Source organism: Hakea prostrata, chromosome 5 (assembly GCF_041222555.1).
Source record: "Hakea prostrata isolate BN-2017 chromosome 5, UWA_Hpros_2, whole genome shotgun sequence".
Lineage (NCBI taxonomy): Eukaryota > Viridiplantae > Streptophyta > Magnoliopsida > Proteales > Proteaceae > Hakea > Hakea prostrata.
This window is the reverse complement of record NC_142604.1, coordinates 14,839,020-14,857,404: the sequence shown is the minus strand read 5'-3', so window position 1 is coordinate 14,857,404 and position 18,385 is coordinate 14,839,020. Positions and strand designations below refer to the sequence as shown.

Genomic DNA, 18,385 nt, shown 5'->3' with positions numbered 1-18,385 from the left:
TTAAGCTCCCACCTTTGATGATTATTCTGCAGCTCATAGGTTTTACATTTTTACCATCTCTTTTTTTTTTTTCCTTTTCTTTTCTTTTCTTTTTTAGGGATGAGGATGAGGATTTTTTATATGTTTCGGCCAGAATTGATCAGTAAAAGGTGTTGGTCTTACCACTAAAGCAACTCTGCGTTGGCATCTCATCTTTTTTGTTATGTTACCTTTTTTTTTTAACAAACACAACCATAACGAAGGAAGCTTAAATTTCTACATTTGCCTCTGCTATTGGATCCCCAAAATCCACTCCAAGAAGTCCAACAATTGACTTCTCCTACTGCTTTGTTTCTGCAGATAATGATGAATCTCGACTTCTAGCTCATTTCATCAATCCCTCTTTGGATATTCATTTCCTATCTAAAATGGTCTTTCAACAATTTCTGCTCCCCATCGAAGGCTGAAACTTATACTACACTCATTAATTACAAGATAAATTTAAGATAAACCAATTGATAGAGAACTACATGCTTTAGTTTGTGTTGTCCATATTTTCACCTTCTCCAATACACCTAAATAGATACAGAAATAGATAATTGCTACCATAATTTCTTGATAATTTGAATTTGAAAAAGGAAAACCACTACAACCTTTGTGGTAGTAAACAAAAATCACTACAACTTATACATAACCACCATATCTTCTCAACATCATCTAAATGTATTGAACGGTGTTCACTTCTAGCTCAATCAGCCAGCCTCTAATAATACTAAGTAACTAGGGCCTATGATCCCAAGTTCATTGTTGAACCGAGCTACAATTTAGTAATTTTTTTGGAATGAGCAGATGATGTGTTTTCTTTGGCAGAATAAGTTGAGGTAGAAGATAGATGAAGGGGAGTCTCTTCACCCCTAGCATATATGAGTTTTGGTTTTTCATTTTTCTTAGAAAATGTTAAAAAAAAATTATTTATGGGAATTCAATTACCAAAAAGCAACCATATATGCTTGTGACTGCCAAACAACTTTTCATTTGTTATCAAAAATGATTTTTCTTCGTTTTTTTGTGAATTGGAATGAGTGAGAATGTGAATTGATTACTAATTAAATGAGCCTAAGTTGGATACAAGTTAAGTTGGTGATGATGTAAGAGAGAAATAGATAGGAAGGGATGGGATATGTTTTTCTATTATCTTAGAGTAAATGATGTTCCTTCCCTTATTTTTTTAAGTTATATGAATCTATTATGGATTATAAGATTTTTTTTTATTATTATTATTTAAATCTTTTGCATAAAATAAGTTCCACAATAGATACCAAACGAAAATGAAAAATTGTCAGAAAAATAAAAATGAAAATTGATACAAAAGGTTCTAAATGTGCATCACATATACATGCCAAATGGAAATCCACAAGCTCAGATAGAGCCAAATTGACATTGAAAGAAAACTGGGTGACATGCCATAAACAATCACTACATGTCGATGTAAATTCTAGAGCTTGGAGGACACTTTGCCGGCAATATCGATGACAAATCTATAACGAACATCGTTTTTGTCTAGACGGACAAGAGCTTGGTTAATGTAGTCTGGTCTAATAAGCTCGACATCGCATGTAATGTTATGCTTTCCACATACATCCATCATCTCCTGTGTATCTTTCATACCTCCAATTATGCTGCCCTTCACCACCCTTTTACCTGTTGTGCAATAACTAAGGATTTAGGTTTCTTGGTTAATTATCAACTTAAAATCATAATTTTATGAGACTAACCAAATATTAATGGGAAAGCAGGTAACTCCAAAGGCTTATCCGGTGCACCCACAAGCACCATAGTTCCATTCACTTTAAGCAACTCTAAAATGGGCCCGATTGAATGCTTCGCTGCAACCGTGTTTATGATGAAATCCAAAGTCCTCATTCCTGCCTGAAACACATCATCCATTCTCATTTTTCATATTTATCTATGTATATGTACATATGCATCATCATATACATGTACATGTTAACATGTATGATTTGATTACCTGCATTTGTGTGGGGTCGGTGCTGACAAGGAAAGCATCGGCACCCAGGCGTACTTTAGCCTCGTTCTCCTTGGAAGGGGAGGTGCTGATGACGGTAACGTGATGCCCAAATGCCTTACCAAACTTAACGGCGACATGGCCAAGACCACCAAGCCCAACCACTCCTATTTTCTTCCCGGGAGAACCCAACAGGTTATGTTCCTTCATGGGGCTGAACACTGTTATCCCTGCGCACAATAGAGGTGCAGCCCTGTCCATCGGCAGGTTATCTGGCACGTGCACCACATACCTATTTGTAAATTGTAATTTGTCAGCAACTAAACATTAATAATTATAAATTCTTCGAAACAAGGCAACAAGCTTTGAATGGAAATGTATTTAAAGTATAGTTAATTTTGATAAATAGAAATAACGGGGCCCACAGGTGAAAAATACATTTTGGGGAAAGAAAAAACCTCATGTGGGTCCATTGTGTTTTTGTGGTTGGAAAACTTTTGGAGAACACTTTCGATTATTTTTTTATTTTTTTTGGTAAATGGAGCACTCTCGATTATCGGGGGACGGAAAGTCTAAGCATGATTGCTTTTTATAAGACTTCGACTGGAAAGAGAAGGAAACGGGAATATAATAGAAGACTGAGGAAGGAAGAGTCAAGCAAGTAGGGGCAAAGGAGAGAATTTGGAGAAGATGAAAAAGACTAGAAGAGATATATGTCAATTAACAGTACCTGTGATCAGCAACTATCATTTGAGAGTAACCACCGAAGGTGATGCTTCCATCCCAGAAAATTCCATTATAAGTGAACTGAAGGTCTGAACAGTAGTTCTCCTGAGAATCCCTGCAGAACTCACACTCTAGACATGTTGCTGCCAAGCATCCAACTCCAACTCTATCTCCCATCTTGAACCCTTTCACCTTCTCTCCTACCTTTTTAATCACTCCTGTGATCTCATGCCTTTGATCAGCGCCCAAAATATATATATAATCATAGTTAGGAAACAAGAAATTAAGAAAGATCAAAAGCTCATTAATTAACAAGAAGATACACTATATAGAGCTAGAGACATGGGTACATTAATTAATTACCCAGGTACAACAGGGTACATGGTGATTCCCCAGTCGTTTCTGAGATAATGGAGATCAGTGTGGCACATCCCACAGTAAAGTATCTTTATTGTCACATCGTTCTCCCCGTTTTCTCTGTGTGATTCAAATTTTAATGGATGCCAAAACTTGTTAGAACATAGAAAAATTAAATTCCAGATATCTTCTCTGAAAGTGTGAGAGAGAAAGAAAGAGGGTGTTTAATTAATTTACCTTCTTTTGAAGTTAAAAGGGGTGATCTTGCCGGAGGAATCTTGGGCTGCCCAACCGGCGACGGTCTGAGTGTGATTTGGAGTTGTTTGTGTCATCTCACGCCCAAAATTCTCAGCTTCAGAGAAAGAGAAAGATGGTGAGTGATCTTTGGGCTTCTTTGGTTCTCCTCTTGGATAATTAAGGTTGCACGGAAAGCACAGAGGACTTTTATAGGAGATTCTCAGCTTCAGAGAAAGAGAAAGATGGTGAGTGATCTTTGGGCTTCTTTGGTTCTCCTCTTGGATAATTAAGGTTGCACGGAAAGCACAGAGGACTTTTATAGGAGATTCTCAGCTTCAGAGAAAGAGAAAGATGGTGAGTGATCTTTGGGCTTCTTTGGTTCTCCTCTTGGATAATTAAGGTTGCACGGAAAGCACAGAGGACTTTTATAGGAGAAGTGTCGAGGTATGAAACGGTTGTGTCCAAGTGTGAAATTGAGTAAATGGCTTTAAATTATGAGGAAATTTCATTTGGCTTTCCGTTTAGTTTCTTTGGCATTTAGTCAATATTCAAGAAATTTGAGTTCAAATTTGACTACATATTTGTGTATCTCAAATGGGATGGAAATTATGAGTGTTTTTCTTCTTTTGTGATTAACAGAACTTTTAATTTTTTGGAAATAAAATTTATCATGAGATCAAGTGGGCTTTTCTTTCTTTTTGGAAAAATTCAACAGTCTTGTATTTACTTTGTTTTCTCAGCCAACTTTGGTACAAAAGTGCATTGCTGTATTAAAAAATTAATCTTTTCAAAATTAAAAAAAGCCAAAATTGACCTGAAGTCAAGGAAATTGCCTTGAAATTATTTTCTAAAAGACTGGAATTAGCAATTGCTGAGTGATATATTACACTTGTAAATGAAGGTTTTCAGTAGCTTCCAAGACTGAGGTGGGTGACAATTTCTTATTCACTCTGTGTATGTATGAACTCTCCTATCCACTCATTCTTGTGGATCCCGTCTTACCAAAATAAATATCTTGTGGATCCTCTCGTTGTTGAAGATTTCACACTGCAAAAGTAATGAAAAAATGTCTTCAATTAGTTCAGTTATATATACAGTGACATATATACATGAGGACATGACAAATTACCAACCACTATGCTTTTGGAAGTGTCCGATCCAATGCAAATTGTCCTTCAATGTGATCTATCTCCAAAAATAAGTTGCTGCTTCTCTTCCAGGTAAGTTGAGCACATACAACAGATGTTTCACCAAACCAGCGTCGCTATCTGCCACTTGAAGAAGGCAACTCACTTTCAGGGTCAGAATTATCTTGGTTGACGTCAAAGTATTCACGGTCGGTAAGGAATTCCCCAGCTCCTTTTGGGCAGTAGTTCTTTCCCCTCCACACGACAATCTGCTCCTTATCAAATGTCACAAGGACACAAGGAACCAAATCCTGCATCATAAAACAACAGAAACGATAGATAATGAGTTGAAGAGTAGAAGATAAGATACTAAAGGACTACATTATCTAGACCCAGTTTCAGCTCATTCTCTCAAACAAAATTTGATTCCTAGAACCAAAACAAAATAAAAGGTTATGAACAGATCGAGGAAGAACAGTGAAGAAGCTGGAACCTTCATCCAACCATGTGAGACAAGGTTCTCCAGCAATGTTTTGGACACAGTCGAATGTAGCATCGCAGTGTCTCTCTTAAATGATCCTTGGATGCTTGTATTGAAGGTCAAAGAAGCCACCCATCTGCATATAGAGTTCTCAGGTAAACACCAACTTCTCCAACAACTGAACAGATATTAGTTCAGACTTATGGATCATTTAGGCTGTGAATCACAACAACTCAAGTTTTATTCAGATAGCCAGATCGGGACATATTTTTGTTTATATAAAGATCAAACCAAATAATACATACAAGGCTTCTTTCCTGGTAGAAATACACAGTAGGCTTCCTTTGACAAGGTCAAGTGACATTCTATGAGCGAGTTGTTCTCATTTATTTTTTACTTTTGGGTTGGGGGGAGAAGAGAAGAGATGACACTGGATTTATGTTTGTCGCAATAACAAAAAAGAATGTAGATTGACATGAAAGGAATCGAAAGAATGGCACAGGATGATAGTCAAGGATGTAGCACTCTAGCACTTGTACCCATCCCGTCGTTGACCCCAGTTTTAGGTCCTACTTCTGCAACTGGTAAAACTCCTCCTAACTTAACCATTAGTCTTCAGAAAGCTACTAGGACTGTACTTAACATCCTATAATGCATGTTACTTCTTATGACTATTTCTCCATCTTTTTGTGTTTTCGTTTCCTCTCTTTCTTCTATTTGTGTTCTTCAAAATTGTCAGGAAACATCAGCAGATGGAAAGTAGAAGGCAACAATGACAGAGGAAATGAATGCTGAGAAAGAGAAAGAGAGAGAAAAGGGGGGGGGGGGGGGGGGGGAAATTGATAAAAGGGAGCTTGTGGTTCTTCCACCAAGGACAAGACCAGTAGGATATAAGATGGCATTTGGAATGAAATAGAAAGTCGATGGCACAATGGATAGATAGAAGGCCCATTTCTTGGGGAAAAAAAGTCTACTCAGACATATGGGATTGTTTTCTAGGAGACTTCTTTCTGATCACAAAGTTGGAAGATTGTAGTATTGTTCTATTGTGCTTCGAATCTAAGACAGAATCCACAACTTAATGTGAAGAATGCATTTCTTAAAAGATAACCTGATAATGAGTTATATATGGATCTTTCACCAGAGTTCTCTTCTGAAAAGACTCCAGCAAGGTGCACAAATTGAAGTGTGCAATTTACAGACTGAAACAACTTTGAGCATGGTTTGGTAATTTCACAAGATTATGGTTGTAAACAGAGTAATGCCGATCACACTCTATTTATAAAAAGATTGACGAAAATAATTATCATCCTTACAGTCTATGTTGATGATATTGTACTTGTCATAATAGAAATGGAGAAGAAACCAGTCATCCAAAGAAATTTCTTATTAAGGAGCTTGAAATCAAGAATACAGAGTATCAGAGTACTTCCTAGAATTGAAGTTGCTAGATCCGAAAAGGGCATCTCTCTCCCAATGGAAGTATATCTTGGTTTTGTTGACAGAAACTGGCATGTTAAATCATTCTTCAGATACAGCTAGAAATGCTAATATCTGTTTCATAGAAAGAATGGTGAATCTCTTGATAAAAGCCATTATAAAGATTAGTGTTGAAGTTAATGCATCTCTCACATGCACGACCAGACATTTCTATAGTAGTTCATGCATGAATCCTATTCTTCTCATATGTCAGATGCTCTTCAGAGTCTTCACTACTTGAAGGCTGCTTCAAGAAAGGGCACATTGTCTTGTCTCCTCATGATCATCTCCAGTTATAGGCCTTACACTGATGCTGATTAGGCTGGTTCTCTTCCAGAAAGTCCATCTCAGGGTATTCTCCATATGATGGTGGGAATCTTGTTATTTGGCACAGCAAGAAGCAAAATGTGGTAAGCCGTTCAAGTACTGAAGCAAAGTCTTGTGCTATGGCATAGTTAGTGAGATGTGTTGGCTCAAATATATGCTGCAAGACCTTGCAGTTTGTTTCCCCTTGATGTTGTATTGCGACAACAAGACAGCCATCAGTGCTATCATAATCAGTACAGCATGACTTTACCCAAGCATGTTGAAGTAGACAGCCATTTCATCAAAGAGAACTTAGAAGAAGGTTGGTTTGTATTCCTTTGTGAAGTCTGCCGATCAGCTGGCTGATATCAGTGACAGATGGGAAAGTTGTCTCTTCCTATTATAGTCAAATTGCCAAATTGGGCATGTGAGATATCTATGTTCCAATATGAAGGGAAGTGTTGGATAATCAATAACGTACCCTAGAATACCATGGGAGTATTTTGGTATTTTAGAAATTCTTATTTGGTAGTGTCATGTAGACAGTGATTTTTTTGCAATTTTAATCTCCTCTCTAATTATAGAGTTAAGAGGCTTGGTAATCTAATTAATCATTCAAGCATTAAAGTTATGTGTCCTTACACATGCACATATCAAATTGCACATAAAATCAGAAGGAAGACATGAACATCTGTACACATCAACCATACAACAGGCACCAGCTACCATGCTACCATTGCAAAAGTAAATTGTTATTAAATTTCTAACTGTTTCCAACTTGGACTTGACCAGACCTTAGTTTTAACAAGTTCCATGGAGAGAGAAATTCGGCAAACCAACCAACAGATGTAAATTAACCACCTAATGACATCATTTTGAATACTCCTCTTTCCAATCTCCAATGACTACTACATGAACCAAGAATTTAAGAACTAACAAGACACTGGCCCAAAAATAATTCTGTCAACAACCCCAATAAACAAAAGCCAATAGATAATGTTTCATATCAAAAAAACATTCAAGAATCCTGGGAAAGGAAAACCTGTTAAGTGTGAAACCTTACCCTTAATTTGCAGCCTATTTTCTTGTAGTCACTCCGCTCAAGGCCTTTGCAATCTATTCGAACCAGCTCATCAACAAGGAAAGCATCTCGGACCATTGGAACAAGACTACCATAAAAACCATTCTTCGCTGCAGTTTTTCTCATTGTGTCAGAAGTCAGCAACTAGGTGAAATAGAAATAAATGTTTTCTCATAACATTACCTAGCTTTGTTAAAGGTGAAACTGCCAATCCTCTCTTCCTCATTTCCTTTGTCTCTTCTACTGTTAAACCATCAATTGTAGTTTGGATCAGCTTCGGATAAACAGGTTCATGGGGCTTCCACAGCATCAATGGAATCACAGGCCTTTTCTTGGGAACATAATTCCTGCCTCTGTACAACACAACAAGACCACCCTGTCTATGTATGATCTTGCCAGCAGTTTTATCCTGGAACGCATAGATAAAATTTATCAGCATTGTAGGAAAGACAAACATAAGGTATTGGACTGGTTTGTTAGTATAGTTTATGTTGAGGAACTGACCTAACCATCCCCAGGGTATTGACTTAGGAATTGACCCATCTCCCATAAAGTGTTTTGATGATAACAAACACATATTACCACGTGCTAACCATCTACTTGTGTGACTATAAGATAGGGATAGTCATGCATATACACACAATCCAAGTAGAGAGCATATACTGTACGGAAGCTGTCCAGGAGCTACAAAGTGATGTTCCAAAAGGACCAAAGGCATTGAAGACTAATGAATGGACTTCGCCACATGCAAGCACACATGGAAGACTCAAGATTGCTAAAGTGACTTGATGAAACCAGGGATCTAGGGTTAGGGTAAAACTGTAACTTCCTGAGAAAGTGGTTGCCCAAGAAATTCCAGCAATAGGTAGAGGGGTTTTAGGGTCTCTAATGGTGTTTAAAACCTTCTGATACTCAATTTCAGACCTGAATCCTTTATTACTTTTAATCACAGATGTGAACTTTAAAATTCAAAAGTAGCTAGGGTTTTGGTTAGGGTTTGGGAAGGGCTAGGGTTGACAGAATACTACTGTTCTGTACTTTCAGAAAATATCTCAGAGAAGCAGGGGCTGAAACTGGGGTGTTTAAGAATTTTCTGGAGTTTCTCAAAATTTTGCAGATTCCTCTAGAAGAAGAATAAGTGGAGAAAATTCAAAACCCAGAAAATAGGGCTGCTTTGTGGAAACTGGTATTAGGACTGAAACCTAGAGGCTTTTGTGATCCTAAAGAGGGTAGATTGGTGGGTTTTAGGGCAGGGACTCAATGAATGCTAAGGGGTTAGGATTTGGTGCCACAGGAAAGGAGCAGGAAGGGGGAGGGTTTCTAGGACTCGTGGAAGGGACTGGGGTTGCAGGGACTTGAAGGGGAAGGGGCAGTAGGGAGTTGCGATGGGGTTGGGGTGGTGGCCTAGGTCAGGCATGGTGGGGAAGGGGGTGGGGAGGGTGCAATGTAGGGGAGGTGGAGGATGAACTTGCGTGGGGTGGAAGGAGGTGGGGGAATGGCTGTGACTTACTTGGGTCTGATGGAAACTTGAAGATAGTTGCTGGACTTGATGATTGAAGCTTCAGAAGTTCAATGCAGGCTTGCTTGCTGAAATTATATTAGGAGCTCTTACAAAGACAACTGCAGGGCCCCCCTCTTAGGAACACTCCCACACTTAGGCGATTTACTTAAATTCTTAATTCATCAAATCTAAAAATAACCTACATGAATAGGCTATTTATAGCCTGAAAATAAAGACTATAATTGAAGAGAATTACAACTCAAACTAGGATCTCCTAAACTAATGAGATCCAATTACAACTCAAACTGAACTCTCATCCAAACTTAAAGGGAATCAAATTACTACAAGATTACAACCCTCCTTGATTGAATCTTACTAACATAATTGAAGTTATCTTTTAAGCACATGCTAATTAAATAACTTAAGACTAAAGCAAACAACTCAACTCAAAATAAAACACTCAAGACAAGTCCTAACCAGACTCGAACTGACTTAACAAAATTCTGAAATGAATTCTAAATTAAATGCAGGAGTAAATTAAGGGCTAAAATGTCCAAAATACCCCTCCTGTAGGGTTTAGCCACTTTATGGAGGCTTTTTAGATCCTTCATTGGGCCCCACTTGGGGTTTTGGCCAGGGGGTCTTTGTGTTCACATCAAGACTTCTTTAAATTCCAAGGTATTTAAATATTGAAAGTGGCACATGTAATTGCATGGCAAAATGAAGTTAGGTGTTTAAAGGAACCAACCACATGGGCAAAAAGGTACTTTAGGTCAGTCCTGAGATCACTGGAATGCCTTGATGATCTCAGGTGCCTTACCAGCTGAGATTGGATTTCTTTCTCAATTAAATAGGCTCCAAGTAGATGAGAATCAACTATCAGGACCAATACCTAAATCATTCTCAAAGTTAAAAGAAATTAGACATCTTTGAGTGCCTTTTAGAACCAATGGTCATCTCTTGTTTGAAAGGACTTCTAAGTACTTTCAATGTGGTTAATATGGTCATTTGTAATATTTGTAATCTTTTTGCAGCCACTTGAACAACAATTCAGTTTTGGGAGAATTCTACCTAAACTTTCCAATCTAACAACCCTTTTTCACTTGTGAGTAGGATCTTGAGAAGTTCATATTATACCTTTAAATTTTAGTTTAGTTATTTCATAGTCTACAGAGATAGATATTCTAGTCTATTTAAGTTTCTCTTATGTTTTTCTTGTTTATGATGTTAATGTTTACAGGTACTACACACTTTGCTAGGCCAAACTAGACCAAGGTCTTCTCAAATGTAGCTATTAGACATGAAGGAGCGAAGATTGATGAGTCAAATAAGCAAACCCATTAATCCCTTACAGTAAAAATGGGGAAGATTGTTCAACCACTACTATTCCTATATTGTGTCTTCAGCTCCAACTCTGTTGCCTAATCACTTTTATGTTATACATTTCATATTTGATTGAGTAGTTGAAGAAGTCAATGACATTCTCTTGTGATGCAAGTCTAGGAAAATGAAGTATGAGGAGATGATGAAGAAAGCTGAAACTGATCCCAAAACATTAACAATGGGTGTTAAGCTTGGGAAGCAACTGATGAACATAGGAGATCGGGAACTAAGGTGGAAGATCTTAGCAGGTTTTGGGCAGAGATGATTCTTTTTTTTCTTCTTCTCTTATTGGTGTTTAGATTAACTATGTAAAATCAAGTTGAGTGTTACATGTAACTTTTGTACATTTGTACACAGTTGACTTGATTAATATATATTTGATATTATTTTTCTTAAATTTTGTTCTTTGAATACTTTTAGTTTTTTTGAATTTTCTTTGTATTCATGTATTTGTACTGTCTTTCAAGAATAAATGTAATAATAGCAAATACAGGGGGGGAAAATTTTAAATTAACCTAATTCGTGGTGGTAAAACATAGGAGATCGGGAACTGAGGTGGAAGATTTTAGCAGGTTTTTGGGCAGAGATGATTCTTTTTTTTCTTCTTCTCTTATTGGTGTTTAGATTAACAATGTAAAATCAAGTTGAGTGTTACATGTAACTTTTGTATATTTGTACACAGTTGACTTGATTAATATATATTTGATATTATTTTTCTTAAATTTTGCTCTTTGAATAATTTTAGTTTTTTTGAATTTTCTTTGTATTCATGTATTTGTACTATCTTTCAAGAATAAATGTAATAATAGCAAATACAGGGGGGGAATTTTTAAAAATTAACCTAATTCGTGGCGGTAAAACATAGGAGATCGGGAACTGAGGTGGAAGATTTTAGCAGGTTTTTGGGCAGAGATGATTCTTTTTTTTCTTCTTCTTTTATTGGTGTTTAGATTAACAATGTAAAATCAAGTTGAGTGTTACATGTAACTTTTGTATATTTGTACACAGTTGACTTGATTAATATATATTTGATATTATTTTTCTTAAATTTTGTTCTTTGAATACTTTTAGTTTTTTAGAATTTTCTTTGTATTCATGTATTTGTACTGTCTTTCAAGAATAAATGTAATAATAGCAAATATAGGGGGGGGGGGAATTTTAAAAATTAACCTAATTCGTGGCGGTAAAACAAAAACCACCACTAATGGGCATAGAATTACTGGCGGATACTGTAATTTCCGCCACTAAATACCACAAAATAGTGGCGGTTTATGGCTTCTCGCCAATAAATATCAGAATATTACTGGCGATTTTTCGGTTTGCCGACACTAAATATTATGCAATTAGTAGCGGTTTCTTGTTTACCGCCACTAAATATCATACAATTAGTGGCGGTTTCCTGTTTACCGCCAGTAAATAAGCTAAATTATCTACCACTATTTGCATGTTACATGCGCGGTACCAAAAACCGCCACCATTAAATGGCTGCGGTGCCTTTGGTGGCCGATTTGTGGCGATTTAAAAAACCGCCACCAAATAAATGGTGGTGGTTTTTGGCACTTTTAGTGGCGGAAAAAACTGCCACTAATAGTGATTTTTTTGTAGTGTCAAATCCCTTTCATAGATCCAATCCCTCTACCACAAGAAGGTTGATTGTTGATCTCAAGGTAGAGTTGGTTCAATAGAGGCTACCTTATTCACTTGCATATACTCATTTCAAGGGAAGTGCCACCCCTCTATGGTATTGTAAGTGCTTGATTTACTTCCGTTTACAGTTATTGTAATCAGGTACTCTTGTCTAGAATCAATGATTCAATTAGGTGCTCTTGCCCAGAATCAAGGATTCCACTGGGGGCTCTTGCCTGGCATAAAAAATTCAGTTGGGTTCTCTCGCCCGAAAGCAACAATTCTGTAAAAAGGTGTCGTGTTCCCACCTACTGTGCTGGAAGTGGACATACTAGTGAAACCTTTCTAGAAGAGTTAGAAAGGAGTGGACGTAAGATTCAGCTGAATTGAGCAACTATAAATCTTGTGTCTTATCTACTTGTTTCATTTTCCACACTTCAAATTTTAATTGTCAATTAATTGCAAGTGCAAGCACTTTTCATTGGTTTCCACCTATTCACCCCCCCCCCTCTAGGTTGACTTCTAGTTTCTTTACTAGCTTTATTTTGTGAAATCCCTTGCGTTAAATTGAGCAGGGTTCAATCTGAGCCCATGATCCAATTTAAGTGATTCTATCAGTTTTCTATTAAAAGCTTGTAGGCCATATAAGTTTGTCTAGATCTCTCTATAAGTCCAGCCATGTTTTGAGTTCATTTCTTTCAGTAATTAAGTTTCCTAGTCATTTTAGGTTACCTAATATGTTTAGAATTGAATTACGAGCTTTTTCAGGGTAGGAATCTATTTTTGTGTCTTTATATAAAATTGTACTGGACCAAGCATTGGACATGAATTTTAATTAGTTGCAACCCTTTTGCGGCTCTCCTCTTCTTCTTCATTGAAGATTTGTCTTCACTGTACAAGGCTGAAGAAATTATTGTTTGATTTGATGTGACACCTTCTGGTGGGAAGGCAGGTGTAGCATTTGAAAGAATTGGAATTCGATCAATTGACACATTGCAGTGAAAACCTGAGCGGATCAGTTGTTTCTTTGTTACACTATCATTCTGTTGTTAATATAATAACAGAGTTTCCTTGAACAACTAGTAAATTTATTGTAGAAACCCTCTGGCCTTCATTCAATTTAGCCACTTCCAACCACGAGATTTCTCCAAAACCTTGGTTAAGTGCTCAACGGTCCCAGTAGGTAATTGGTTCAAGTACAGGACAAATATGCCAGCCAGTCTCACCTAACACCAATTGTCCCTTTCTAAACCCTACCCCTAGTTTTGCAGTTGTTCTCTAGGTCCCTTCATACAACTTTTTTCACATTGTTCTGTTGGTTTTCTCATATGATTTAGTTCCCTTTGTTCCCCTAGTTCCTCTTATGATTCTTGCTCCACCCAACTAATACATTGTTTTCCCATTCTCCTCCTGGTTCCCTCATATGATTTTTTTCTTTGATGGGGGTGATTTCTTACTTGATCTCAACAGACATAAACTAGTTTTGTTCAAGTCTTTCATTAGAGCCAAACAGTGCCAGATTGACAAGCACATGAGAGGTTGCTTGCAGAAAGCAGATAAATAAAACAGCCTTTATAAGGAGATGACTTAGCAAGTAAAGGAAGCATTCCAAATTGGTAAGAAAAATACCTCCAGTTGGAGGCACACGTTTTTCATGTCGACAGTGGGAACACCAAGACACTTTATCCGAACAGCCTCTGCATGCTTCCAGTGATTATGAATATCATTCAGCATGTTGTGAGTCAGGCCATCCCTACCTACAATAGAGACCATCAAAACCACATGTTAGTAAAGCAGAAATACTGAAAAAGAAAGTTGCATTTCTCTGTGTTTCTTTGTTAATGTAAACGGGCGGTAAGTAAAGCAGAAATCGAAAAAGAAACTGGCATTTCTCTTTGTTTGGCTACTTCTGTAAAACAGGCAACGGCGAAGATGAAAATTCGACGTTAAGAGTCCCACCTGCATTGCAATTTTCAGTGAAGTTCTGACAATTTTCTGGCCAGGGATGCAAAATGAAAAAACAGCTGGCCACTTCTTTGTGGATCCAGCACAGAACTTTTATGGAGAAAGTTAAAAGTTATTTGACTATGTAGTGGGCACCACCACATTGTTTTCAGTACTTGACGAAACATCATTTACACAGTATAGACAGGAACAAAGAGAAGATTGGAAAGATATGAATAAATTCAGGGATCCATCCGATAAGCTCTTATTCACAGGAAATATAAGAACAAGAAGAGCAAACATGAGACGCGAGAACAGCTCCTCCCACCTTCAGTTGCAAATGTAGAAAGCACAAAGCAACAATATGGGCTTACACCAATTCTCCAAGGAAATGAACCAACTAAACAAAAATGTCTTTTGATGACTTCCATGGTTCCTTTAAGATGCTAACAGACAGATTCTAGAACGTAAAAGTATCATATAAGGTCCAGGAATTAAGTTTAATTTCTGTTCACTAAATCATAATATACAAGCTAAGTGCACAATACTAGATGAGGGAAAGTGAGAAAAACAAAGTACCCAGATTAATTTGTCGTTTGGTTTTACCCCCTCGACACCTATCCACCACAATTTTTCTTTCAGCAGCAGTGAGAGGTTCCCCTTGAATTGATTCTCTCCATTTCCTCCTCTTCTCCTCCAACTCCAACCCAACATTCTCATCTACAGACTTCACAGTAGGATCAATAGCAGGAGCGCAAACCCCAGTCCAGGGACGATCAAGCCGACCAGGCCCAAAAGGAGAGTACTTTGGCTCACGCAGTCCAATTGGTCTCACTATAGGACTACTCTCCGTGTAGCTGAACCTGAAATCGAAGGGAACGTCAGAATGAATGGGCTTCAAACCAGTGCGATCCAACGAAGAGGGTGGTCGATACAAGGGTTTCTGCTTCTTCTTAGTGTTCTGCTTGAATTCGCTTCCTGCAACAAAGTTATGGTTGGGGTTAGGGTTAGGGTTTTGGTTAGATTGTCCTTCAACACCGGCGAGGGAGCGTGGGGGCTTGAACAAGTACTCTTTTAGCTTTGAAGAAGAAGGGGTTGACGAAGAGAACAGACGAGGTGATTTCAGAACGATGGAGAGCTTAGATTTGTGGCAGGAAATTCGACTGAAAAACATTAGAACATCCATGTTCCTTCTTCGGAGCTGACACAACTGAAAAATGAGTCACAGAAGGAACATATGGTAACATGTATATAAACTATAAAGAGGCCTTGAAGTAGTAAAAACATCTATGGGTAGAACTATACATTGAATGTAGCCAAATTGATAAACCAATGCAGCAAAAAATCCATCTTAAAAGGACTAATAACAGCCAAGTTGATAAACCAATGAATCGTAGATCATTCATAAAGTCTTTAAAAATTTAATATCAATCAACACATAATCAAGTAAATTTACTAAACTTATAGGTTCATTAATCAAGTAAGGCAGAATAATAATAAGAACTGCATATCCCAATTAAAATAAAAGAAGATGAGCAGAAAAAGTACAAGTTCATTAATCAACAATTAAGCAAAAATACTAAGCTTAGAGGTTCATTCATCAAGTAAGTGAGAATTTGTATGTCTCTGTATATAACAGAGGTCATTTCCCAAACCTGTTCTTCCATGTTTATCAAACTTCAAGCAAAAAACAGTGTTAGTTGCAAAGGAACACAAACATAATTTATTAAATTAAAATCAATAATTTATACTCTAAGTTGACACCTGCCTTTATCTAGTTCAAAATCAGTTTGAAATTTTCAGAACACAGAAATAATTGTTTGATTTTCCCCTTCCCTTTTCTCATCTTCCAAACATAATCAAAGTGTGTGAACGGACATGGAAGTGGGTAACAGAACACAAGTCATTGGTCTGATTCCTGAATTTCAAATTAGATATAAAACTCTAAGTCTCACCCCCAACATGTGTTACTACTAATGGTCATATATAGAACTTTGCCTTGATTACTGAGAACGACTTCCTCAGCCATGTCTTCTAAGGATCGAAAGAAACTTACAAACAGGAAAGCACTAACAATTAACAATCAGAAAAGATCATATCAGGATCCAATGCGATATGTACCCATGTCTTCTAAAGTTTCCAAAGTCAAAACATGATAAGACAATACAATATACTATTGATTATAGTCAAATTTCAACTATTTCAGCATATGTTTCTTAAATCGAAGTTTAATATTATTTTAAATCCTTCATTTCATTTTCATATTTACTGAGAATGCATAAGTGGTAGATGAGACCATTAGACATACATAGAACAAGGTGGGCAGAGAGAAAAAGCAAACGAGGGCAAGATGAGACCTATGAGACAAAAACAGAGAGCGTTGTTGGAGCTCCATATCTATCACAATCTTATCATCTAATTATGATTTCATATATATGGTCCATTAAGTGTAGCTCTGTTTTTCTAAATATATGCTAAGTTAGAAAATATATGCACCTAGTACAGGGCATAGATAGTTGTAGCTCTGTTTTCTACCATTAATAAGGTAGATAGTCAAACAAGGTCATTCTATTAAAATATGCAGAGGAAGCATAAGAAGTCAATATGGAATATGGAGAAGTCTTCAACAAAAACATAAAAAGTCAAGAAGCAGAGCAATCAGCTCTGCACAAACAACTATAAAACCTAAACTTGGGATGATCCACTGCATCTCTTTTTAACTCTTGAGTCATAGTAGGCCATGTTGCATTATAACTTATAATTGAGATTGCCTAAGCAGTGGCTGTTGCATGAATTCAACCTACAATTTCTTGACACCGATCCCCATAGCCCATCTAAGGCTTTACATCAATGTATCAACCAGTACAATTTAGCATAATTAAATTGAAAACAGAAAATCAGGAACCAATGCAGAACAGTTTGTGAAGCCAATGCACCTAATGCAAAATCTACCTTGAACCAGGGAACCAGCAGAAGAATGAATAATAATGGAACTATGAAAAGTAAATTCTTACATGGAAATTCAACACAAACCCATATTTCATTGCCGAACTACTACCACTTCAAGAATTTACAGAACTGATCCACACATATATATGAGGAATTCATGAAACGAACAGAACAAGTCTAGACCCAGAAAGGAGAAGAAGAGATCATGAAGAAACCATAGAAGCTAGCTGACCCAGTTAGATAGACTATCCAAACAGAAGAAGAAGATCAAGAAGAAAACCCAGTTGCAATTTGATGTTGAAGATGAGCTATTACATGTCTCTAACTTCAAAACAGTTACGGTTCTTGACAACGATGCCATACATGTGCATGGACTTGAACCTGGTGAAGTCCTTAGGGAGAGAGATGAGATGAACCGTGTAACACTTTAAAGCAGTTAAGATTACACAAGTAGAGATGTTACCTTTTTTGTGGATATCTTTTGCAGAAATCGGTGTGAAGCCAAATCGAAGCTCAGAAAACAAGAATGGAGCGAACTAGCAATGGTGCACTGGGACGACGATCTACTCTTCTGAAGCCAAATCGAAAGTCAGAAAACAACAATGGAGCTCAACGAACCAGAAATGGTGCTCGACAACGACGTTCTACTCTTGTGAAGCCAAATCGAACCTCAGAAAACAACGGTGGAACTCAACGAACGATTGCTATGCTCGTTCCCAAACTGAACGGAAAACTTGCTCTGCGGAGAAAATGAACCCTAGAAAAAAAAATTCACGCTCTGCGGAGAAGATGAGCCCTAGAGAAAACGGAGAAGATGAAACCTACAGAAAACGGAGAAGATGAACCCTAACTGTGCTAGACATTTTTTACAGCAACCTCAGGGAATTTTTGTCATCCGGTCCGTCAACTGTGCTAGACTCTCAAAAACACAAACTAAATTAACTAAAAATGGCCCAGTGAGCAAACCAAAGGCTTCCAGCTAAGCCCATGGGCCATTAGCCCATTCACAAACCAATATTTAGTGTGTGATGGATTTTCATCATATGCATTTCTAACGCATCTATTTTCTTATGGATGAAGGTACATGTCTATACTTTTTTTTTTTTTTTTTTGGGTAAACAACAGTTCATTCTGAGAACTAAATAAAGTACAGATACATAAAGAAAAGAAAAAACAGACACAA

The 18,385-nt window shown here is 37.2% G+C and overlaps 2 protein-coding genes across 2 annotated transcripts; both read right to left on the bottom strand.

Annotated features, from left to right (window-relative positions):
- Positions 1 to 1,167: 1,167 nt before the first annotated feature.
- LOC149015357 (putative cinnamyl alcohol dehydrogenase 6) lies at positions 1,168 to 4,591 on the bottom strand. Its single transcript, XM_089157479.1, has 7 exons — positions 4,459 to 4,591; positions 3,326 to 4,372; positions 3,095 to 3,208; positions 2,736 to 2,963; positions 2,009 to 2,297; positions 1,755 to 1,908; positions 1,168 to 1,680 (listed from the first exon to the last, which is right to left on the bottom strand). The coding sequence occupies exons 2-7, from the start codon at positions 3,418 to 3,420 to the stop codon at positions 1,475 to 1,477; spliced, it is 1,086 nt and encodes a 361-aa protein (XP_089013605.1). The 5' UTR covers positions 3,421 to 4,372; positions 4,459 to 4,591; the 3' UTR covers positions 1,168 to 1,474.
- A 391-nt stretch (positions 4,592 to 4,982) lies between these two features.
- On the bottom strand, positions 4,983 to 18,099 carry LOC149015356 (CRS2-associated factor 1, mitochondrial-like). Its single transcript, XM_089157478.1, has 5 exons — positions 14,833 to 18,099; positions 13,939 to 14,066; positions 7,983 to 8,208; positions 7,782 to 7,909; positions 4,983 to 5,069 (listed from the first exon to the last, which is right to left on the bottom strand). Exons 1-5 carry the CDS (start codon positions 15,437 to 15,439, stop codon positions 5,022 to 5,024), a joined length of 1,137 nt encoding a protein of 378 aa, XP_089013604.1. The 5' UTR covers positions 15,440 to 18,099; the 3' UTR covers positions 4,983 to 5,021.
- Positions 18,100 to 18,385: the final 286 nt, after the last annotated feature.

Excerpts from the sequence above, each read along its gene's own strand:
- LOC149015356 (XM_089157478.1), bottom strand. The coding sequence starts at position 15,439 with ATGGATGTTCTAATGTTTTTCAGTCGAATTTCCTGCCACAAATCTAAG. Across the intron at positions 14,067-14,832 it reads CAAACGACAAATTAATCTGG|GTAGGGATGGCCTGACTCAC; the intron begins GTACTTTGTTTT and ends TCTCTATTGTAG. Across the intron at positions 8,209-13,938 it reads ACGTGTGCCTCCAACTGGAG|GATAAAACTGCTGGCAAGAT; the intron begins GTATTTTTCTTA and ends TATGCGTTCCAG.
- LOC149015357 (XM_089157479.1), bottom strand. The coding sequence starts at position 3,420 with ATGACACAAACAACTCCAAATCACACTCAGACCGTCGCCGGTTGGGCA. Across the intron at positions 2,964-3,094 it reads ATGTACCCTGTTGTACCTGG|GCATGAGATCACAGGAGTGA; the intron begins GTAATTAATTAA and ends CGCTGATCAAAG. Across the intron at positions 1,681-1,754 it reads TGCTTTCCCATTAATATTTG|GTAAAAGGGTGGTGAAGGGC; the intron begins GTTAGTCTCATA and ends ATTGCACAACAG.